Source organism: Rutilus rutilus, assembly GCF_951802725.1.
Source record: "Rutilus rutilus genome assembly, chromosome: 20".
Lineage (NCBI taxonomy): Eukaryota > Metazoa > Chordata > Actinopteri > Cypriniformes > Leuciscidae > Rutilus > Rutilus rutilus.
The window spans coordinates 18,596,988-18,620,226 of record NC_140225.1 but is presented as its reverse complement, the minus strand read 5'-3'; the positions used below and the strand labels follow the sequence as shown (position 1 = coordinate 18,620,226).

Genomic DNA, 23,239 nt, shown 5'->3' with positions numbered 1-23,239 from the left:
TACAGCACATCTCGGACCCTGTGTATGTCGTCGCTGATTTTCGGAGTGACGTGTGCGCATGCGTAGTACAGCTCTAGCGCCTTTGTGTGGAGGAGCGCGGCGCTGCTGTTTAAACACACACACACAGGGGAGCCAGGCAGCTAACCATGGTGAATGTAAAGAAACGGAAAGGTCGGGTCGTGATTGACTCTGACTCGGAGGATAGTGCAAGCGATGATAATTTGGATCAGGTAGGAATATCATTCACGTGAATGTGATCCAAAAACCTCGCTGTTTACCGATCTCTAAGGCATTAAGGTGTCAGAACTGTATGTGTGTGTTGAAGTCCCATGCTAAGTGATGTAGGAAAGCTAGCTGGTTAGCAGGGGCCTATATGGTGCCGTCGTGGTGGTTTTAAGACAGTAACACCTGAAATTTTGATATTTTACGTGCTTTTTATTGTCGCCTGCAGCACGCGGCTATTTCGGCTTTACAAAAGTAGCCGCGTGCGTTAGAACCTTTTCTGTTTAATGACGTCACAGCGCCGCGGCTAAACTTCTATTTCGGTTGTAGCCATAGAAATATGACGAGAGACTAGAGCGGACAGACTCTTCTCATACCGTTCTGAAAGCAGTTTCTGATTGGACAGTTAAAAGTCACATGATGCGTAAAAATAAGAATATGGAGACCTGTTCAAGTAATAAAGTTTACTGTTGTGTCAAAAGAGCTTATTTAATTTATGATGTGCTTAACTGCTAATGGACATTTGAAAATATCTTTTTTTTTTTTTAAATAAAACTTAACATTTTAAAAGTTATTTACAGGTTTAAAGTTTAAAATGTAAAAAAAAAAAAAAGGTGATTATTTCTAGAAATATTCAGTTTTAGATTAATAATCCAAAATAGCACAAAAAAAAAAAAAAAAAATTGCTTTTGGCAAGGTTTTCGATCTTTTAGGTGCCATGGGCTCCTATATATATATATGTGTGTCCACCTTTGTGTGAGGGACCCCCAGCCTAAAATTTAAAAGGCGTCTATATAGTTGCTTGCAGAGCCGTTGCTTGTATAAAGACTAACTAGTACTGTACTGTTATTATTTATTTAAATAATTTTTTCAATTTAATTTAATCTAATCTAATCATTTGTTAAGTGAATATTAATTTAATTGTTTTTAGTTTTATTCTTATTTTAATTTAGTAACTTAAATAATTGAATCGTTTTAATAAAAATTTTTTTACCGTTATTATTTCATTACAAATTTACACCGATGCCCTAGCCTAGGCCTCCCTTAGGTCTGTGTCCCCAGACCCCAGTTTGAAAATCCTTGCATGCCGAAACATATGAATTTGAACCATGATATGCCCCCTATAGGCAGTACTCCATACTACACTGCATGTCAACCTGTGCACTTGTTTTCATTTCGATGTTGTTGACAAATTTCAGAGCTAGCCAGCTAGCAGCTAAACAGAGCTCAACACAAACACTAACAGCAGTGTGAATACTGACACTACATATTATACATATATATTTTTTTGTGTTGTATGTATGTGCTATGCTGAAATTAATTAACACTAACAGATTCATTGAGTACAATAATATAATTATGCTCAAATGCAGGTCATATTTGGACTGAAAACCCCATGTTCAGTGGAGTTTTACATCTGTCTGTGCTTTGAAATGATTAGACCCTGTTCAGCCATGTAGTGGTTGTTAGAGCATTGAGAGTGTTGGGTTATGAACTTATGACGATTCCAAATCCCTCTGTTATGTGTTTTTGTACTTCAGGATTAAATGAGCAGCACATTAGCAGACACCCTGACAGGCAATCTTATAAATCCCTCACTATTTGGGCTCATTAAACAGAAAGAAAAGCTGCTTTTTCTGCTTTAAAACTAGCATTCATAAATAGCATATGTAGCATTATTTCTGCTGCCACACCTTCCCTGCAGGCTTCAAACATAAAGTAGAATTTTGTGGACATTATGACAGCTTGCACGTTTTCTTTTGGTTTTCAATGAACAACAAAGAGGGGATTCACCTTCTTTCTTCACCAAGTACATGAATTTCACTTGGGAAAGTTCTAGCTGTCAATCATCCTCTGCTTTTTGCAGGAGCTGCTGTCTCTTGCCAAGAGAAAGCGTGTGGATTCTGATGAACAGGAAGAGCCTGTTAGTAAACCTGCCGCCTCCACGGACTCAGAGACATCAGACAGTGATGATGAGGTATGGAGCTTTTCAGTTTCTAAAGGTTGGTGCTGACTTTTTTTGGATATTCAGGCTTTTTCCTGGGTCAAAAATGGTCTTTGGTGGAAGCGGATGACACGGTCATCCACACACACAGTTCAAGGTACCCAGTACCTAGGCCTATGTGAACTGTGAGCCCAGCACTGATAATAAATCCATAAAACAGTTTGTAAAATTAATCTATCCAATTTATTATTGAAACAAAAAATAATCAGTCAGGACAGACGATAAAATAAAGTGCTTAGAATTTTATATTTAATAATCTGTACATTTATATCTAAAAAGTCACTGAGTGTGAGTGACTGTTTGAAAAGTTTGTAATAAAATGAACATTACTTAGAAAAAGTGGTAGCTCTCTTATTTTGCATTTACACTCTAATACTTACTACAGAGGTCATGTGACATAATGAAAGTATTCACGAGCGTGCAGAACTCGTGCTGAACAAAAACTCAGCCATGGTTTTGAGAAATTTTGAGTGGATTTTGTCTAATTTTAACACATCTGAATGCATAGTGCGTTCACGCGCTCAACAGATATGTCTGTGACTGGCTACAAAGTTCAACACTGCAAAAACGCATTGTAAATACTAAAACCCCTTGACACTCTTCACAGAACACAAACACTGACGGGAGCATTTTAAAGCATCCGGCTATCAGCGGGTATCGGTACTACAGAACGGCAGGATTAATCATATTTAATGATTAAATTAATCTTTGGCGGGACTGGCTGTTGGCAATTATTTTTTTTTCAATACAGGAAAAATCCTCCAAACATTATTTTGAACCGTCTAGAAAGGGTTGTGCCGATAGGCCTAGATGATAGTCAGAGATGCCGATCCCTTTGACGATATCAAGATGATAATTGGCTCATTTTCCCATTAATGTATTAAATTATTATTATTATTATCATCAGGATATTATAATCAAATTAATATTAGGGCCTACAATTCATTTGCCTTCCATAATTTCATAACGACTTCACCGCATAACCACAATTGCAAAAATGACTCTCGTTTGAGGATTAAAGGTTGTATCAGCGATTTCAGGCCAACAACTGGTTTCACCAACCACTCAAAACCAAAATAAATAGTGTTCCAACCAATCACCGACAGGGGGTGGGTGTTGTGAGGTTTTGCACTCGCGCACGGCTGCACGCGAAGTCGGAGAACACGAGGTGATTGGTTGGAACACTATTTATTTTGGTTTTGAGTGGTTGGTGAAACCAGTTGTTTTGTGTGCAGATCTCAGAGCCTAGGCTTCCTACAGAGACGCGTTTTTTTGACGGCCTGCTCATGGGGCGGGCAGCTAGCGGATCGTTAGGAAAGATTAGATGAATGTGATCATTTATGTTTGGGCCTTTTTTGGGCCTGAAATCGCTGATACAACCTTTAAGACCTCCTCAATGAAAATGTTTTTAAAACAGACTACAAAACTACATCCCACATCAAAGGTCTTTATTCACAAATTGTCAAAAGTGCTTGTTGTAAAAGAAACGCATTATTTATACAGTTGTTGTTTAAGCCAAGGCATTTTTTTTCCATAGCACATTTAAACATTTTAATGACACAATAGTACTAATACAAATACAATTACAGATTATTATTATTAATAATAATATTATTACTAAAATTATATAATAACTTAAGTCTTTAGGTCCGAGCACAGCACAATAATCAGTCATCGATTAAAAAAAAAAAAAAAGCAGATAGTCTTATAAATTAAGATAGTCGATATAACGATATCAGCATACAGTATGTTGAGGTAGATTCAGCTCTTAGAATTAATGCGGCGTTAATGTAGCAAAGAAGCCAAAAGCTTAGTCAGTTTTTGCTTTCACTTTCAGTGAATATTTGACTGTGGTTTGAGAGTCCTTCACCAGCATGACTCTCATGCACAGTTGTGGTATCCACAAGCTCAGCTTTTGGGTGAAATACTTCTATGCAACATGACATTTTTTTCTTTATCACCAACTGTGTTTGAAAAATGTTAGACAATGATTATCATTTCCCCTCAATAATAAAACTTAGTTATTAAACAAATAAATAAGTAAATTAATGATCAGATAGTAAACCATTACACCCCCCACCCGCCGCGCTTGATAATATCGTGTATCTGCGATCTCACAGGCTGGTGATATGACTTATGTTATGGAGCATATCGCCCAATACTAGTCTAGAAATATCATTCAGAACATTGAAGATCAGAGATGAATACATTTGATCCTGCTCCTCTCAACGGGCCTTCTTTAGCTGATGTCATTTCCACATAGCAGGAACCAAGCAAATTACCATCACAGTTTTATTGTAGTCGTTACTGCAAGTAAAAGTTCAGGATGTCTGCCAAATCAGTATCATACAGTGAGAATATCATCATGTGCATATTTAATTGTTTTTTTTTATTGTTTTATTCTGAAGTCAAAACTAATTTGATCAAAAATGTCATAAATCGATCGTCCAGTGAAATGAGACTTCAGACTTCTCTCTGGTGACGCATGCTGGACTTCTCCGATAGTTGAGTCCGCTTAAACGTGCCCTATTCTTACTATCAACTGCAAGTGTGCATTCAGATCTGGCTCCATCCAAACAACAACCGAGGACTTGAACCTACTCACTCATTTATTTATTGCTTTAATAATTAATTTCACTCAGTTGTACTTTATAATACAGAATCAAAAATCTGCTGCTACATTTCCATTCTGTTTAATATACTGTTCTGGTCTTATTCTGAGTGGTTTTAGTGCATGTTATTCCACAGAAAATAATGTTAACCAATAGACAATATTAGTTTTGGTGTTGTTTTAAGGTGTTGCTACTGTTGTAGCAAATCTATCTGGTAGTTAATGTAATAATGTTATAAGGTTTCAAAAGGAAATAACGATAGATTTTAAAAAGAAGTTCCACAACTTCCACAACCAATAAGGTGAACTTGTTCCACAACCTGAGGTTAAAATCACATCTCAATCTCACTGTTTTATTTTTCTCATTGATTATCATTTCATGTAGACTTTCAATGCAAATCAGAAGCTTGTGTAATGAGAATACGTACTGCAATACTAAATACATTGACTCAGTTGTGTCTTATGTCTGATTAGGCGACTGAAGGCTGTTACGTATTTGAAATACTTTTGAAAATATCCTGGGTCTGAAAGAAATCCTCTGTGTCCATGTCAAAAGTTGATTGTAAATTAAACTCCTTATCGATGTGTTCTATTGATCTATTAGTGGACTGTTGGAGGCACTAAAACCAAAAAGAAGGGGAAACCTAGCAAAGGGCCTGAAAAGAAGAACACAGTCAAGAAAAGGAAGGGCAAGGCGGCTTCATCCGGCAGCTCAAATGGAGACAGCTCAGCAGAGAGTTCGGCTCCAGAGGAGGGTAAGGCAGCGGTTTGGATTCTGTAATGCTGTTTTCTGGAAAAGTACATTTCAAAAGGTGTTTATCCCTGCTTTACGTTTCATAAGGTGAGGTGTCAGACTCCGACAGTAACAGCTCATCCTCCAGCTCAGATTCTGACTCGTCATCAGAGGATGAGGTTTTCCGGGACGGTTATGGAGATGATCTAATGGGGGATGAGGAGGACAGGGCCCGTTTGGAGCAGATGACGGAAAAGGAGAGAGAACAGGAGCTGTTTAACCGTATAGAGAAGAGAGAAGTCCTCAAGAGGAGGTGAGAGGAGTTTCAAAGCTCAGATCTGAGCAGCCAAGGTCTGATTTAATCGAAAAGACAAATCTGCGAAAATAGCTTTAATTACATGGTTTTTAGGAATCACAACAGGCTAACAAAAAGAGCATTAAAGTACTGCAATATTCTCAGTGTTATTTTAGTATGAATTATTTGCTATTATAGTATCTGTCATTTTAGTTTAGGCTTTAGTATTTTTTTTAAAGTGCCCCTATTATGCTTTTTCAGACATAACCTTTCATGCATTGTTTAACATGGCTTTTTGTGAGTGTAAAAGGTCTTAAAAGTTTCAAAGATCAAAGTGCACGACAAATAAAGTTATTATCTCCTAAAATAAATAATCTGAACTGGCATGAACTTGGATTCTGGAATGTCAAAATGAGTCATCATAAATTTGCATAATGGCAGCCTATGGTTTTCATTGGCTGCCTGTGAATGATGTCTACTTTGACCCGGCCTCAATCACTAGTTGTGGCTGAGGCCTGGAAGAGTTTGGTTTATGTTGTCAACATGTCAAGAAGAAGAACACTGATTTCTGTGCTGCGAGTACGAGTCCGCTTTGCATGCACTTCAAAAGGATGAGGACTCGCACTAGAATTGATAGGAAAAAAACAACACCATTGTTACTATTCGTATCACTGTTTATCAGATGCTGAGGAAGCTTTCTGTATTCACAAAATTGGCCTCCGTTTCCTACCCATATTCTTCTCTTTCGCTTCCTTCTTTTTTTTTTAGCACACATAAAAAAACACAATTGCCAAGTTATCTTGCTCTATTTGTTTGCCACTACCGCATGCTGATGACATTTTATTCTTCTATACTAACTTGCGCCATAGCCTATGATTCAATAGGTGTCATCATTGTACAGTCTACAAACATGTCGTACCCAAGTTTATTAGATCCATGTTGTACAGTCTGATTTGTAATGATCTTATATGTGATATGTCTTATATGTCTGTAGCAGGCATACGTCATTTTAGTACTGAAAGGTATTTCAGTTAGTTTCCATTTTTCATTTTTGTTTTAAGTATTTTATTTAAACTTTTTTTTAATTATCGGGGAAAAAAATACAGCCAATGCATTAGGTGTCAATTACTGAAATAAATGTAATCTTGCCGTGAATGAAGTCAGAATTGACTTTTCAAATAATTTCTGAAGAAACGGTTCTTCTTATCAATAAATGTTTATTTCTTCCAATAAGGTTTGAGATAAAGCAGAAACTGAAGACAGCGAAGAAGAAGGAGAAGGAAGAAAAGAAGAAGAAACAGGAGGAGGAGCAGGAGAAGAGAAAACTGACTCAGGTCCCTGATACTCAGGTGGTAAGTAAACTGTATAGCCAACAAGCCCTTTCTAGGAATAGGAAAATAGGAATGCAAATGTGTTTTTACACTCGTGTTTCCTCTCTCTATTAATGCAGGTAATGTCCCACAACAAAGAGAGGCGGATCAAGAGAGATGAGAAGCTGGACAAGAAGTCACAGGCCATGGAAGAGCTGAAAGCAGAAAGAGAGAAGAGGAAAAACAGAACTGGTACTTTTCTTATCTTATTTCTCGTCGTTAATCAGAAGATATTGAATAGACAGAATTTCAAATAGGAATTAATCATTAAAAATCCAAAATAACCCTATTTACTCAGATTATAACTGGATGCCACTTACATGCAGGGTGATCGAACTACAATGTAGCATATTTTTAAAACATTTCTTTTATTAAGGTTTTTTTTTTTTTTTTTTTTTTTTTTTTAGGCAGATAAAACACATAACATGGTGATCTCAGTTTTGAGTATGTTTACAAAATGCAAAAATAAAATAAAATGAACAATTAAACATAAGACAGCAACCGGATGTCGTGATAAAAAAAAAAAAACACATTCAGATTACACAGTTTCTAATGCTATTTTATATGCTATCCATTTGTCTCATTTTTCTTTAAATTCAGCTTCTTTCAATCTTAGAATAAAGGTCATTCTTTCCATGGTGAATATTTCCTGCACAATGTCCATCCACAGAGTATGGCTGGGTGGCTCAGGTTTGAGCCATCTTCTTGTTATCGCTTTCCTCCCTGCCGACAATAATATCTTAACCAAATATTGATCATCTTTCTTTACATTGGACAAAAGGCCCAGATACATTGTTGTAAAAGTTAATGGTACAGAATACTTCAGTACTTTGCAAAAAGTAAGGTGGACAGAAGTCCAGAAAGGTTTTATCTCAATGCAGTCCCAGAAAACATGCGTGTGGTTAGCATCAACAGTGCCACATTGCCTCCAACACATTTGTTGGGTGGACAGTTGTTTACCTTTAATAGATGGCGTGATAAAGAATCGAATGCAATTGTTCCAATTGAATTCTCTCCATTTTTGTGAATTTGTAGATGTCTGTGACATCTCACAGATTTTATACCATTCTTCATTTGAGATCGTGGCAACTGCTTCTTTTTCCCACTTTTTTTGCGCATTTTCTGTTGATATGCACCACACAAAGTCTCTAAAACCGCATTAGGTTCATTTCTGTCCTTAATTTCTTTATTATAGCATTCTCTTAGTTGCAGGTATCGGAAGAAGTCTTGATTATCTAGACTAAATTTGTCTTTCAGATATTGAAAACTTCTTATTTCCCCATTATTAATTAAATTACAAAAGGCTGTAACCCCTCTATTGATCCAATATTTGAATTTTGAGTCATGCGTTCCTGGCTTGAAGTCTTTGTCATGAGCTACCCATCTTAATATTTTTCTTTCTTTATTCAATTTTAATTGTCTTGCTACACTATACCAAATTTCCATTGTGAATTGTGCAATTGGGCCAAGTAATTCTATTCAATCGGTTGGAATATGGTCCTCTCCCATGAGTGTCTGAACATTATATCCAGGGATGCATGTCTCAATCTCTTTCCATCTGGCAAAATATCTAGGGTCACACCAGCAACACAAGTAAGCTGCATAGAAATACATTTTTAAATTAGGAAGGGCCATGCCCCCCTTGTCTTTCTACAGCTGTAGTGTTGAATACCTAACTCTGGGCTTCTTCCCATCCCACATAAACTTTGATAACAGCTTATCCCACTCTGTGAATTGTTTTGACGGTATATTTACCAGGAGGGATTGACATAAATAAAGTAGCCTAGGGAGGATGTTCATTTTTACCACATTTATTCTATCACTTAAGTCGAGTGGATAAGTAGACCATCTCTGGATGTCTGTTCTAGTACTTTCGTTTATTGGATTGTAGTTAAAATTATATAGAAGTGAAGAATCTTTAGACAGAAATACTCCGAGGTATTTAATTTTGTTGGTGCTCCATTTTATATCGTATGTGCGTGCAGTTTCATTTGAGGGTGAATGATTAAACAGTAATATTTGGGTTTTGGAAATATTCAACTTGTATCCAGCATATACATTATACTTTCCCAAAAGATCCATCAGTATGGGAAGTGATATGTTAATATCTTCTAGAAATAACAATATATCGTCCGCAAATAATCCGATCTTTTGTTCTCTTTCATTGATCATAATCCCCTTTAAATCATCTTTCTCCCGAATCGCTTGAGCCAGTGGCTCTTATTAAGCTTTTTTTTAAAAGCAAAACAATAAGTAGGATATCTTGTATTGTGCAGAAAATTAACATTCTGTAGCCAGTCATGCCAGTATCTGATCTATAACTATTAACCTTTCAGCTGAGCTCCTTTCCAAAAGGCAGCCGCTGAAGACAAGTGAGGTCTACTCAGATGATGAAGAGGAGGAGGAAGATGATGATGACAAGTCTTCAGTAAAGAGTGACCGCAGCTCAAGGTCTTCATCTTTTGATGAAGAGGAGGAGTAAGTATTTGACAATTTACCTTCTTTACATTAACCTTCTTAGTCTGAAACAACAATTTGGATAAAATTTTACATTATCAGTTAAAAATGAAATAAAATTACATAATTAAAATGTTTTACTTGGACATACACTACCATTCAAAAGTTTGAGGTCAGTAAGATTAAAAAAAAAAAGTGTATTATTATTACAATTTAAAATCTATTTAAAAAATTGTAAATTCTATTTTAATATATTTTAAAATGTAATTTATTCCTGTGATTGCTAAACCGAATTTTCTGCATATTCGTATCGATGTTGTTATACTTTTTTTTTTTTTTTTTTTTTCAGGAATCTTTGATAAATAGAAAGTTCAAAAGAACAGCATTTATTTGAAATATAAATCTTTTGTAACATCATACATATTTTTCTTGTCACTTTTGATCAATTTAATGCAATAAAGGTATTAACTTCTTCAAAACTAAAATCTTACAGACCCCAAACTTTTAATTTAGTGTATGTATACATTATGTAAATTGATGTATAGATTTTATAATTTATATAGCCTACAGTACTTCTAGATTTTAAGTTTATAGATTTCTAAAACAGTATTGGAATTTTTCTATTATTATTATTATTTATTTATTTATTTTTAAATGGTGTGACAGTTGTGTCCCTTTGTAATAAGCATGTTTATCAACTGTGCTCCTGTATTTCAGGAAAGAGGAGGCTCCGCCCAAGTCCCAGCCAGTGTCATTACCGGACGAGCTGAATCGGATCCGACTGTCCCGGCACAAACTGGAGCGCTGGTGTCACATGCCGTTCTTTGCTAAAACTGTTACTGGTTGTTTTGTTCGAATTGGCATTGGAAACAGCAGCAGCAAGCCTGTTTATCGGGTCAGTGAAAAATGTTACCGTTTCTCATCCATTCACGTAATAAACATCTTTCAGCTTTTGTGATACCACAAACAACTGCAACCTGAAAACACACATTTTAAGATATCACATGGAATATATAGAGTTGTAAATGAACAATTTCTGAAATGAAATCCTGTAGGTGGCTGAAATCACTGATGTTGTGGAGACGGCTAAAGTTTATCAGCTGGGGTCCACACGAACAAATAAAGGCCTTCAGCTCCGGTACGTTTGCACAGGAAAACCGATTATATGTGCGTTCATCTCTTTGTCGTCCATCACTTGTGTAATGTGTTTTGCATGTTTGCAGACATGGAAATGACATGCGCGTCTTCAGACTTGAGTTTGTGTCCAATCAGGAGTTCACTGAAAGCGAATTCATGAAATGGAGAGAGGCGGTGAGTTTTAAATATGGAATGTTCATTAAAAAAACTTAAAGTATGTATTCTTTTTTTTCCTTTTGTCTCATTTGTACTTAAACTTTTATTTACTGTCTTAAGCTAATTTATTATGGAAACTAAATTTGAATTTTAGGTTAATTTTAGAAGTGCTGTCACAGTGTAGCATTATGGGATGTGCGTATCCAGTAGTAACCTTGTTGCTGCCCCATAGATGATGTCAGCAGGAATGCAGTTTCCTACTCTAGATGAGATCTCCAAAAAAGAGCAGTCCATCAAGGAGGCGGTCAACTACAAATTTAATGACAAAGACATTGAGGATGTACGTCACACTCATGTCATTTCCTGTTGTCCTTAATACAGGATATTCTGATGGTTATCAACTTAATGATTGTATTAATGTGAAATATTTTTAATGACAGATTGTCAAAGAGAAGGACAGATTCCGAAAGGCGCCACCAAACTACGCCATGAAGAAAACACAACTTTTCAAAGAGAAGGTTGTAATGATTAGATGTACTACAAATAGATATGCCCTTGTGTCGTTTAAGTGCCTACTTGTTCTCATGCTAATCATGCATAACTTGTGTGTGCAGGCCATGGCTGAGGAGAGTGGGGATGGAGAAAAGGCGAAAGTACTGCAAGATCAGTTGAATGAGCTGGAGGAGAGGGCAGAAGCACTTGACCGACAGAGAACCAAAAATATCTCTGCTATCAGGTCAGAAATGCACATTCAATACTACTACCAGTCAAGGCAACCACTCAATAGTTTGGGGTTTGTAAGATGTTTTTAATGTTTTTGAAAGAAGTCTCTCACGCTCACCATGGCTGAAGTTATTTGATTAAAAAATACAGTAAAAACAATGATGATGTGAAATATTACAATTAGTGCTGTCAAATCAAGTAATCGGATTTAATTAATTCTAAAATAAAAGTGTAAATATTATTATATTTCTATATATATTATGTGTGTTGTGTGTATTTTGGAATCGATTAATCGCGATTACTTGATTTGACAGCACTAATTACAATTTAAAAGAACTTTTCTATTTTAATATATTTTAAAATGTAATTTATTTCCCTGATGGCAAAGCTGAATTTTTAGTATCATTACTCCAGTCTCCAGTCCAGGATTCTATGAATAGAAAGATCAAAGGAACCGCATTTATTTATAAATTAAGAACTTATAAATGTCTTTATGGTCACTTTTGATCAATTTAATGCATTCTTGCTAAATAAAAGTGGAAAAAAATCATGCTCATCCCAAACTTTTGAACAGTAGTGTACACACACACACAAACCCTTTAACCCCTCCTCTTCATAATCATTTTTCTTGTTTTTTTTTTCTTTTCCAGCTATATCAACCAGAGGAATCGGAGTTGGAATATTGTGGAGTCTGAGAAGGCATTGGTGGTAGGTGTTCCCGTCAGGATTTATTTATTTATTTAGCTGTTTCTCTCCTAAAGAATATTCTAGAATCTAAAATGTCTTGGTTGTGTTTCAGGCAGAGGGTCAGAACGCGAAGAACCAGCAGATGGATCCATTCACCAGACGGCAGTGTAAACCGACTATGGTGTCCAATGTGAGGCATCTTTCTGTCTGTTCTACTTTTCCTTTATTCTCATCCTTTTTTGATCATTTTAAAAAACTGAATTTTCTTCATTTTTTTCAAAGGCAAGAGATCCCTCAGTGCACGCCGCTATTTTGGCTCATCTTAACCAGAAATACGGTTCAGGCTCAGGCCAAGACAACAGCCAGCAGGCTAATAAACAGGTAACACACTCTCACAAACAAGCCCACTGCAGCATGAGCCTGTTCTGACCCAGAATTCACTTGTTCAACTTGTTTATTATGCAGGGCCAGGCTAACCAGAAAGACAAAGACGTTACCAAGCAAAACAGTGACCTCTCAGAGGACCTTTTCAAAGTTCACGACTTTGATGTCAAAATTGATCTACAGGTTCCTAATGCTGGTAAGTGCCTCAGGCCATTCAAAGTCGCTTAAATCACCTTTCTTCACCGTTCTGATGCTCAGTTTGAACTTCAGCAGGTCGTCTTGACCGTGTCTAGAAGCCTAAAGGCGATTTTTGTGCATATCCAATTGGAATCCGATCATATTTAGCAAGTGTGAATGGCAAAACATCTAATCGGTTTGAAATCGCATTACTGGTTTATGTGACTTTCTCACGCCACGTGAAACATATAATAAAGCATGTCAGATGTTGTAATAGAAAACATGCTGAAAGTCACTGTTTTGAAACCAGTGGAGACAACGGCACAGAATAAAGCCACGCATGCCAGCCTCCCACGTTTCTGCTGCTGCCTCAGAAGACGCAGTAGTCCAGCGCGGCGGCTATTGTCATGTTGTAAATAAGATAACATTGCTGCTGCTGTTGTTGTTGTTTTTGGCTCGTTAGCCTCAAGCATAATTGCCTAAGTCATATTTCAATTTCTTTGGAAAACAAGAAAAAACTAAAAATGACTTAGGCAATTATGCTATGAGGCTAACGCCTTTTAACACAACGTCATTGCCATAGAAACCAATGCAGATATTCCAAAAAAAATGAAAGAGAACCTCGGGACACACAAATCAGATCCAAACAGTTGCCAATGCCATACACAGTGTGGACAGTCAATCATTTTGATTATATTCTAATCGGATACACAAATAGTCGGATTTGGACTGACAGTGTAAATATAGCCTAAATGCATTGAGCCATGTGATTGGTTGATTAGATATTTGCATTAACAATCAGTTGAACAGGTTAACTGAAACCTTCTGAAGGATCATGTGACACTGAAGACTGGAGTAATGATGCTGAAAATTCAGCTTTGTCATCAGGAATAAATAAAAATTTTTAACTTGATTAAAAAGGATATTTTAAATTGTAATAATATTTCACAATATCTGTATTTTACTGTATTTTAATTAAAAAAATTCAGCCTTAGAGAGCAAGACTTCTTTCAAAAGCATTAAAGAATCTTACCGATCCCAAACTTTGGAATGGTAGTGTATATGAATCTGATCCTATGATGTGATATCTTCAATTTTATTGTTTATTATTATATTAATTTATTATTTATTTTAATCATCAACAGAATCAAAGTCTTTGTCGGTGAGTTCAAATGCATTGCCTGTTAAAGATGGGGCGCCACGCCGATCTCTCAACCTGGAGGACTACAAGAAGAGACGAGGACTCATCTGACCTACGTTTTTATCCACCCCTGCATGATTGGACACCTGTTCCAGGGGGTCTAAAGCTGCGGCCACCCCTGTGTGTGTGAGTGTGTTTGGAAAAGTGTGTGTGTGTGTGAGAGAGAGAGCGTGTATGATAAAGAGAAAGAAAAAGTGTGTACCTTTAAGGCTGAGCGTGTCAGAGACCGTATGAGTGTGTATGTAAATGTTTCACCTGTTTGTAAGAGGAAATATTCATGAATAATGAAAACTTTCAGGTCTTTTCCTGCAAAGGGTCACTTTTTGAGAGGTGAAAATTTCTCTGCATTATTTACGGCGTGTGCCGGCGTGAGAACAGAAATGCATTACCTCTGATTCTCCTTTTCTTACCAATGTATGCAGCTTATTTTCTCCCTCTCAGACCCTCACAGAAACGACCCTTTTATATCCAAGCTTGTGAATGACTATCTCCAAGGACACTATTAAAAAAAAGATGACACAAATCTTGGGTTTTTTTGAAAGTTTTTTTTACTTGTCAATGATGTGATTGGGTCTGCCTTGTTCCTCTTGAAAACTCTCGAAAGCTTTTCTCCACCCCAACCCATGTGTAATGGGGTTGTTAGAACAGCCCTGCTTAACTCCGCTTTCTGGTTTAAAGGCTGAGGGGCCGACCAATCAGAGGGGGAGTTAGACAATGTCATCACACTCCCTAAAGATAGACGTTTGTTTCATGTAAGACAATGATCAAAATAAAAGTGTCTGCCATGGGCAAGAAAACATTGAGAATTGATGTATCTTTTTTGTTTTTACTGCTCCTTTTCTTCCACATCCCTCTGTCTCCCTCAGAGCTGATGTAAGTGTTATTGATCATTAATTATTGATGAAGTCTTTTAGTCAGTTCTCGTATAGTTGTGGCATGCCTTGTAAATAAGCGATCTTGAGTGAGCGCTGCTGAATAAAGGAGGAGCTGTTTCATAATCCCTGTGTTTGTGTTTTTACTGTTCTTGCTCGTGTTTGCACTTTGGTTTGAAGAGAAAATTGCTATTTCAAATTCCAAAGCAGTATAAATTTAAATACATTATTTATTAACTTAATATCACAATTTGGGGAAAATAGGGGTGGGTTTTAAATTGTGAAATAATATATCCATGTTCACAAAATGTGATTTAATGGGGCCATGAAAAATTACTGCATGGTAAGAAGGAACAGAGGCATTACGTATTATATATATATATATGTAATATATATTATTTTACATTAAATTATATTACAGAAAGGGACTTTGGAATGACCCAATTGCAATCAGGCAGAGCAACACCATGCAACGTTTTTTTTTTTCAGTCAGGCAGTGTGCAGGGCGCACTGTTATGGGTCCTTCGTGTAGTTCCTGGTCCACGTCGGTCTGGATCAGAATGAGAAACTGGATAAATAAATACAGTCACCGATGATCAAGACACCCGTTGACATAATTTCGCCTGATATTCTCTAAAAAAATGACTCTGCAAGATTGATTTACTTTCTGAAAGATTGGAGCCCCTTCAGGTACAAAAATATATTAAATGCAGCTATTGGGCAGAAGACGTGAAACTGACAATGCTCAAGATTACTCTCATTTTGTTTAGAGGATTTACTCTACAAATGAGCACATGTAATTTACTCGATAACTAGGCGAAATGTAGTGCATAGTGATTTTAAAGTGACAGCTGACAGTTTTGTGTAAATACACCGTCTTAAGTGGATTTGGACGCAAATGTAAACAAATATTGTTCAGAAAGATGTGTCAGAAACCATAGATAAACAGTTATTCCTTTAATATGCTTAGTATAATAAATTGATGGATTCTGAAATCATTTATGCATTCGACATACTTTTAAACATATTTTTTCATGTTAGAGAATATCTGCATTGATATAAATGAGAGGAGTTTAAAAGCCCTGGACGTGGATCCAGAGTATACTTTAAGGGATGGGTTTTGTTTTCAGTTCGTGTATGTATTTGCATTGAAGAAGTCAAACATTACAGATCTGACTGATCATGTGATGCACGTTGGCATCTCAGGATAAAAAATTATGTTTTTCTTAAAAAAAAAAAAATATATATATATATGGGCAAGTTGTTGAATGCAAGAAACAGGGGTGACATGACAGGCTAGCAGGCATGTCTTCACTTTAACATCTCTACATGCATGTTTTCAATTCCAGAGGATCTTAGGATGTCTTGGCTTGTTGATCTTGCCGGGAAGGCCGAGACCTTCCTGAATAAAGTGGACCAGGGTGCAGCCACCGCTTTGACAAAAAACGCTCATCAGTCCTACAACAGCCCTGACACCAAAGATTCAATCCAGTACAACTCTGCAGCTTACAGCTCCACCCATGATCAACAGCACAGGGACTCCATCTCTGCCTCATCTCTCGGAAATTCAGCTTTCATCTCTGCAGCTGCTGGGAACATAAAGAAACCCAAAGCCACAGTTTTGGCCGGTACAGCTAATGTCTCCAGCACTATGCCTTTGGGTTCTAGCAGCAAAGTATCATCCAACTTTGTGCGACCCAAAAAGCCAGAAGTGAACGACGATTTGCTCTTTGACTTCTTGAACAGTTCGGACCCACCGCAGAGCGAAAGAAAGGAGGTCAGGAGAGAAACGGCGTCTAAAGCTTTGGGCCCTACGGGGGGCTCAACTCAGACCCAGATGCCCCCTCTCTCCGTGGCCAGCGATCTCCAGATGGGCCCTTCTGTCTCTGCAACCCCGTCCTCCACACAGGGCCTGTCCAGAAATTCTAGCCTCAGCTCGCTCTCAAACAGCTCACACAGCGTTAAAACAGAGGATGGCTCCACTCGAGATCAAAGCCAAGGTACAATGATGCATTGTACATTGTGTGTTCTAACATTTGGTTAATTTCATTGGTCTGAGGGCAAGAATTTTGGCCTATTTAAAATGTTGGATCATTATAGGTTAATGACAGAGAAGAGATGAGCCGCTTAGTTTAATGAACTTCCTTCATTTGATGTAATAAGGTTTTAACTGAACTGCCATACAATGCTGTATCAGTGTGGAAAAATATTTAAATTAATGTTATATAATAATTCATAATATTAATGGTAACAATAATACAAATAAGAATATTAATTAATATATGGTAAATTAATATAACATTCAAGTAGCCCAGCTCCAAAAAGCAGGATTGTAGATTGTGGATACAACTTAAATGGACCATAATGAGATCTAAGGCTACTTTTTAGGCCAGGGAAAGAGTAAATGTAAAGACTATTTTGACTTTAATGTACTATTTATTTGTCATACCTGACAGCTGATAAATGGCTGATATTTTTATTATTTTTATTATTTTGTCTTACAAGTAGAATTTTCCATAGAGTTTGTATATACAAAATTGTTGAATTTTATTAAATGTTTGTATTTATTGAGGCTGTATTTGCCATGAAATATCATGTGAAGCTGAAATGGCAATGCACTTAAATATTATTAAACATATTATTTTGTCTAAATAAAATAATTGTTTCTATTTTGTCTAAATTAAACACACACAGTGTGTGCCTTAGAATTTAGGCACACACCTTTACTTAAGTTTTGATCTCATGTAGTTCTTATTTCGTATCTTTTGTCCAGCTGTTGTTCTCGAGAGTTTGAACCCAGGGCTGGATGTTCCCGCAGAGGATCAGCCAACACCGGAGATCCCACATCAGGACCGCCATCAAGAGCTTCAGCAGCAGCAGGGCCAGGAACAGGTGATCTCCAACCTTCGTCTCGAGAACCAACTTTTACGCAATGAAGTCTCTTCTCTTAACCAGGAGATGGCCTCTCTAATCCAGAGAGCCAAAGCCACGCAGGAGGGTGAGCCAGAGAGATTTCTGACCTGTTTGTTGTTGAACTGTATGTATTAGTTATATACACTGCCCAGCCAAAAAACTGCTCCCTTCCAACCATTCTTTCACAATTTGAGCCTGATGAGTCTTGGCTTTATCATCCTGGAATATGGCCATGATGTTTCTTCCTACATGGTTGTTTTGCAGTATTGCAGTGTTTGTTAGAAATTATTTATCCATACACATTGTTTTTTTTTTATTCATGTGCCCTCATAATCTTATCAAAATAATTTCCCATCCCTCTTGCAACAACATCTCTTCTAATCTCTGATGACACGATTACTGTCGCGAGGGCGGGGCAACCTGTCACTCACATGAGGTCGACCAATAGCAAACGACAATGATCCAACGATCAATCAATTCCCGATGGACAAAATCATGTCCCACCCTAGATTTTTTTTTCTCATTGAAGAAGCCATTTCACTTGGATATTCATCACAATAGGGAAGAAAAGACTATCGCAACTTCCATTTCATGTCGACTTTAAACTTATTGATTTCAATTAGTTGCTGATTTCAATTAGAATTTTTCGTTTTCTAAGCCAGCAGTTTTTCAAGTTTAAGTTTTTCATCTATTATTTATTTTATGTCAGCTTTATTTCAATTACCGAAAACTTTTGTTAATAGTTTTAATTAAAATAAATACAGAAGCTTATGCCAGGTACACACAACACGATTTAGCTCCAATTTTCACTCGTCGACAGTTTTGTGAAAATCGCTGACAAATGGTTGAAATCAGAGGCAAATCAGTCCTTGTAGTGTGTGTTATCAATGATGTGATCTGACAAAAGCGCTCATGCCCCTGAGAGATTTACAGTGCTAAATATCTGAACCTGTCTGCGAATCATATTGTGTGAAATGTGTTGTGACTGGAAATTATGTTGGAGACGACTTGCAGCCAATGAGAGAGCAAGATACAGGACAAAGGGAAGTTCAGGGGGAGGAGTCATAGACCTGCAACAGAACATAAGCAAGCATGAATTCTGCAAGCAACCATTCTCTACTTCATATTCTTCTTCTTCTTTCTTTTTTTCTGTTCCTCTGTAAATCAGCACACAAACTACTTGGATCGCAAGCTTCTTGCAGGCTACTGTTTTTAACAGAAATAAATCCAAGAATTGTCTCGCGCGTGATTTTACGTTATTTCTTGTATCTTGTTTGGTTGTGAAACGTAGTTTGTAGACCAGTCAGAGTTGTCTGCAATTCTTCCTATTGAAATGTATTTTAATGTGTAACCCCCTGTCGCCGATCCGTCGTGTAGTGCGAGAAGAACAGCGATACGCTGAAGCCATTAAATGATTATTTCCTCCACTTGTGTAGAGGTGAACCTTGCCAGAGCTCGTGCTGACAAGTGGAACTCGGACCAGTCTCGCGTTGATCGCACGGTTCGAGAGCTGAGCTCGCAGGTCGATGACCTCACAGAAGCCCTGTCGGCAAAAGATGGTCAGCTGGCGGTCCTGAAAGTGCGACTGGACGAGGCAGATCAGCTACTGAAGGCCCGAAGCTCAGCCCTTGAGGAAGCTCAGAGCGAGAGGGTCAGGTTAGTCTCTTCAACAACTCAAAGAAGCAGAACATCACTTCTGGTTTAGTTGGCCATCTGAAGTTAATCCATATCTTCTCTTATGTGAATAATCAAACCTCTTAACGCTGTTTGGTGTTTTTTGTGTTTTAGGATTCTTCAGGATCAGAGTGAGGGCAGCAGTCTTCAGTCTCAGGCTTTACAGACACTACAGGAAAGAGTAAGAGACTCAGACTCAGCAATTAAGAGAGAACAGGAGAGCTACAGACAGATGCAGGTGAGTTGGCAGGTGTAAATGGGGCCATAAAAAAACTGGATTTATGTTGCAATCTCTATAGGTCCGAAGACATTCTTTCGGACATGGAGATTAACAGATGGACCTGGTAGGTCTTAGTTACGTGCCATTTTCTCACAGAGTGAGTTTGCAACACGACTGGCGAAGGTGGAGGCCGAGCGTCAGACATTGGCGGAGTCTTTAACGAACGCAGAGCGTCGGGTGACGGAAGAGAAACAGAGAGCTGAGGAACTACAGCAACAGGTCAAGAGCGCCCGATCTGCAGCAGAGTACACCAAACAGGAACTACAGGACTACAAAAACAAAGCCTCACGCATACTACAGGTATCCTTCTCTCTTTATTTTCATGGCACTTTTTATCCAAGCGTATGAAGTATCATGGGTGTGTGTTGTTGTTCCTCCAGTCTAAGGAGAAGCTGATCAGCAGTCTGAAGGAGGGCTCAGGTCTGGAGGTGCTGGAGGGGGCCGGGGCTGGAGTTGAACTCGAAGAGCTACGTCATGAGAAAGAGCTGCAAAGAGAAGAGATTCAAAAACTACAGGCTCAAATACAGAGCTTGCGGACAGAGATACAGGTGCGCACACACACACACACCAAAAAGAAATTCCAAAATATACAATCTCAAATGTAGATTTTATTGATATAAAGTACGCACAGATGCAGATCAGATTAGTTTGCTTTAAGATTTCTTTAAAGGCTGAAGAACCAAAAATTAGATCAAACACTAAATTAACAAAAAATTTGATTGAATTATTTTAATAAATACATATATTACTATAATAATACATGGTTATAAATAGCAATATTTACTTGTTTATTTATAATTTATATTTACTAAGATATTCTAAGATGAGAAATGGCAAAACAATTTATGTATTTTTTTCCCTCACATTTATAAAAGTATAGTTTAAAATCAGAATAATTACAATGTTGCTTAATTTTAATTGCCAGTAAAATCATTGGAAATATATCAATAGATCATATTATATTTATTATATGCATTTATATGCATCACTATAATAATACATGGTAATAAATAGCAATAAATGCTAAACATTCCATTCTTTCACTTAAAAAATGTATAAAATCTAAATATTTACTGTGTTGCTTAATTTTAGTGCCAGCAAAATTATTTAAAATATATAATGAATGTTTGATATGTATATCGGCCAGCTCTAATCCAGATGTAAACGCACTAGATATCTTCTGTTTTCTCTAGGATCTGGAAACCCAGGCGCTCAATGAGACAGAGAACTGGAGAGAACAGCTGGCTGAAGTACAGGAACAACATGCCCAACAGATCAGAGCCAAACAGGACATGGAGGCAGAGCTGGAGAGATCCAAACAGGTACTTGAGATGGCACCATTCAGGTTTTTTGAGAGGGTGTATTGTGGTTGAGGAATATGCTGAATAGTGAGTGAATGTTGATTAATTTTAATGCAGGAACTGCAGTACATTGAGGAAGAGCATCATCGCACTAAAATCACCCTTCAGGGTCGCGTCAAAGACAGAGAAGATGAGATCCAGAAGCTTAGAAACCAGGTACCCCACACACACATGTGTAAGCGTGTTCAAAAGAAACCTCTGTGTACTCACTCCAAGTTTTGTGAATTTTGATGGGGAATTTTACAATTCTCCTCCTAGCTGACCAATAAGGCTCTGAGCAACAGCAGTCAGGCGGAGCTGGAGGGCCGTTTGCACCAGCTGACAGAGACACTGATTCAGAAGCAGACCATGTTAGAGGCCCTGGGCACAGAGAAAAACTCGCTGGTGTTTCAGCTGGAGAGGCTGGAACAGCAAATGAAGAGCCTGCAGGGTGGTCAGAACAACGGCTCACACATCAACATGGCTGCCATTGAGGGACCAGGTCAGTGCACTGCATGATGAGACTGGATCAATTCAACTCAAACTTGTTTGAATGGAACTATTTAATTTTTGATTTTCGGCATGATTGTGTGTGTACAGGTGCTAGGCAGAGGAACACACCAATCCTGTTTAGTGATGCAGACGGACCGGGTACAGGAGTGTATGGGAAGGTTCGTAAAGCGGCCAGCACCATCGACCGCTTCAGGTAACTGCATCCCTGGAAATCTGCTAAATGTATTTTACGGTGTTCCAATAGCATTATAAAAATGTTTGTTTGTTTCCCTTCAGTATACGTTTAGGAATCTTTCTCAGACGTTACCCCATGGCCAGGGTCTTTGTTATTATTTATATGGTGAGTTCACAGCGTGTCAAGGAATGTTTGAAAGTAAAAATGAAGAATGTCAACTTTCAGGGAAAATTTGGTATTTATTTATTATGTGTTGAATGTATGTTTTTCGTTGCAGGCACTACTACACCTTTGGGTAATGATTGTCCTTTTGACATACACACCAGAGATGCACCACAGTCATCCTGATGGGAGATGAAGGACTTTCAATCTATAATAAGACAAAATAATCTGTTTGTGATTAGTGAAAGTTAATAAAGGTTAAACTTAGGGAGATTTCAGGCTGCTGTACAGTGGCTCAATATGCATTCATATACAATTTGCACAGACATGTTGTTGGCCGTTTTCTCCCTCTCTCCCTCTGTTATACTCCCATTTCCCTTCATTCCACCTCATTTATTTTGTCTTGGCCCATTTTCAGTAAAGTTTGGTATGAGTGTTAAGAACAGTATAAAGTGAAATATTTAAGGTATAATGTAAAGGTGTGGTTTTCTTTTAATCATCTCTATTTCACGCAAATGTAATCATAATTATTTTTGTCATAGGAAAGAACAGAATGTATTCCTGACACTGTAAAGCAGATTTATCTTAATAAATATTAACACAGACATAATCTTTATTCTCCCAGCTGTTTTTATGACTTTGTTATGTAGTAGTACAGATGGACACCGGAGGGGAGATAATGAGGAAAATGTAGAAGTTGCTCAAATATATTATAAATTAATATTTAAAAATAACACATACATGTATTTTAATGTATAATTAATTATACACAAAAGATTGGGGTCAGTAAGATTTTTGAACGTTTTGGAAATAAGTATTTTATGCTCACGGAGCCTGCATTTATTTGATCAAAAATACAGTACAAAAAGTAATACTGTGAAATAATATAAAACATTTAAATATCTATTTTCTTTTTAAATATATTTTAAAATGTAATTTATTCCTCTGATGGCAAAGCTGAAGCTTCAGTGTCACATGATCCTTAAGAAACCGAATCAACACTGAACTAACTTCAGCTGAATATTGACTTTTCTTTTAGAGCTGCTGTAAAGCCAAAATGAACTCTGTTTGCATCATTGAATCATTTCCCTGTTATCCCTGTAAAGCTGCTTTGATACAAATATGTATTGTATAAAGCATTATATAAATAAA

General features: G+C 37.2%; 2 protein-coding genes across 2 annotated transcripts; both read left to right on the top strand.

The window, feature by feature from the left end:
* Positions 1-90: 90 nt before the first annotated feature.
* On the top strand, positions 91-15,156 carry rtf1 (RTF1 homolog, Paf1/RNA polymerase II complex component). The gene is made up of 18 exons (XM_084391239.1): positions 91-230; positions 2,090-2,200; positions 5,443-5,593; positions 5,680-5,884; positions 7,101-7,218; positions 7,317-7,428; positions 9,573-9,714; positions 10,411-10,588; positions 10,749-10,831; positions 10,917-11,004; positions 11,219-11,326; positions 11,427-11,504; positions 11,601-11,722; positions 12,360-12,417; positions 12,509-12,586; positions 12,679-12,777; positions 12,862-12,976; positions 14,103-15,156. The coding sequence occupies exons 1-18, from the start codon at positions 147-149 to the stop codon at positions 14,207-14,209; spliced, it is 2,037 nt and encodes a 678-aa protein (XP_084247365.1). The 5' UTR covers positions 91-146; the 3' UTR covers positions 14,210-15,156.
* A 381-nt stretch (positions 15,157-15,537) lies between these two features.
* On the top strand, positions 15,538-22,697 carry golga5 (golgin A5). Its single transcript, XM_084390636.1, has 13 exons — positions 15,538-15,720; positions 16,380-17,030; positions 17,804-18,028; positions 19,380-19,599; positions 19,732-19,855; positions 19,994-20,197; positions 20,278-20,445; positions 21,091-21,219; positions 21,316-21,414; positions 21,517-21,739; positions 21,838-21,943; positions 22,027-22,090; positions 22,203-22,697. The coding sequence occupies exons 2-13, from the start codon at positions 16,391-16,393 to the stop codon at positions 22,281-22,283; spliced, it is 2,283 nt and encodes a 760-aa protein (XP_084246762.1). The 5' UTR covers positions 15,538-15,720; positions 16,380-16,390; the 3' UTR covers positions 22,284-22,697.
* The last annotated feature ends 542 nt before the right edge of the window (positions 22,698-23,239 follow it).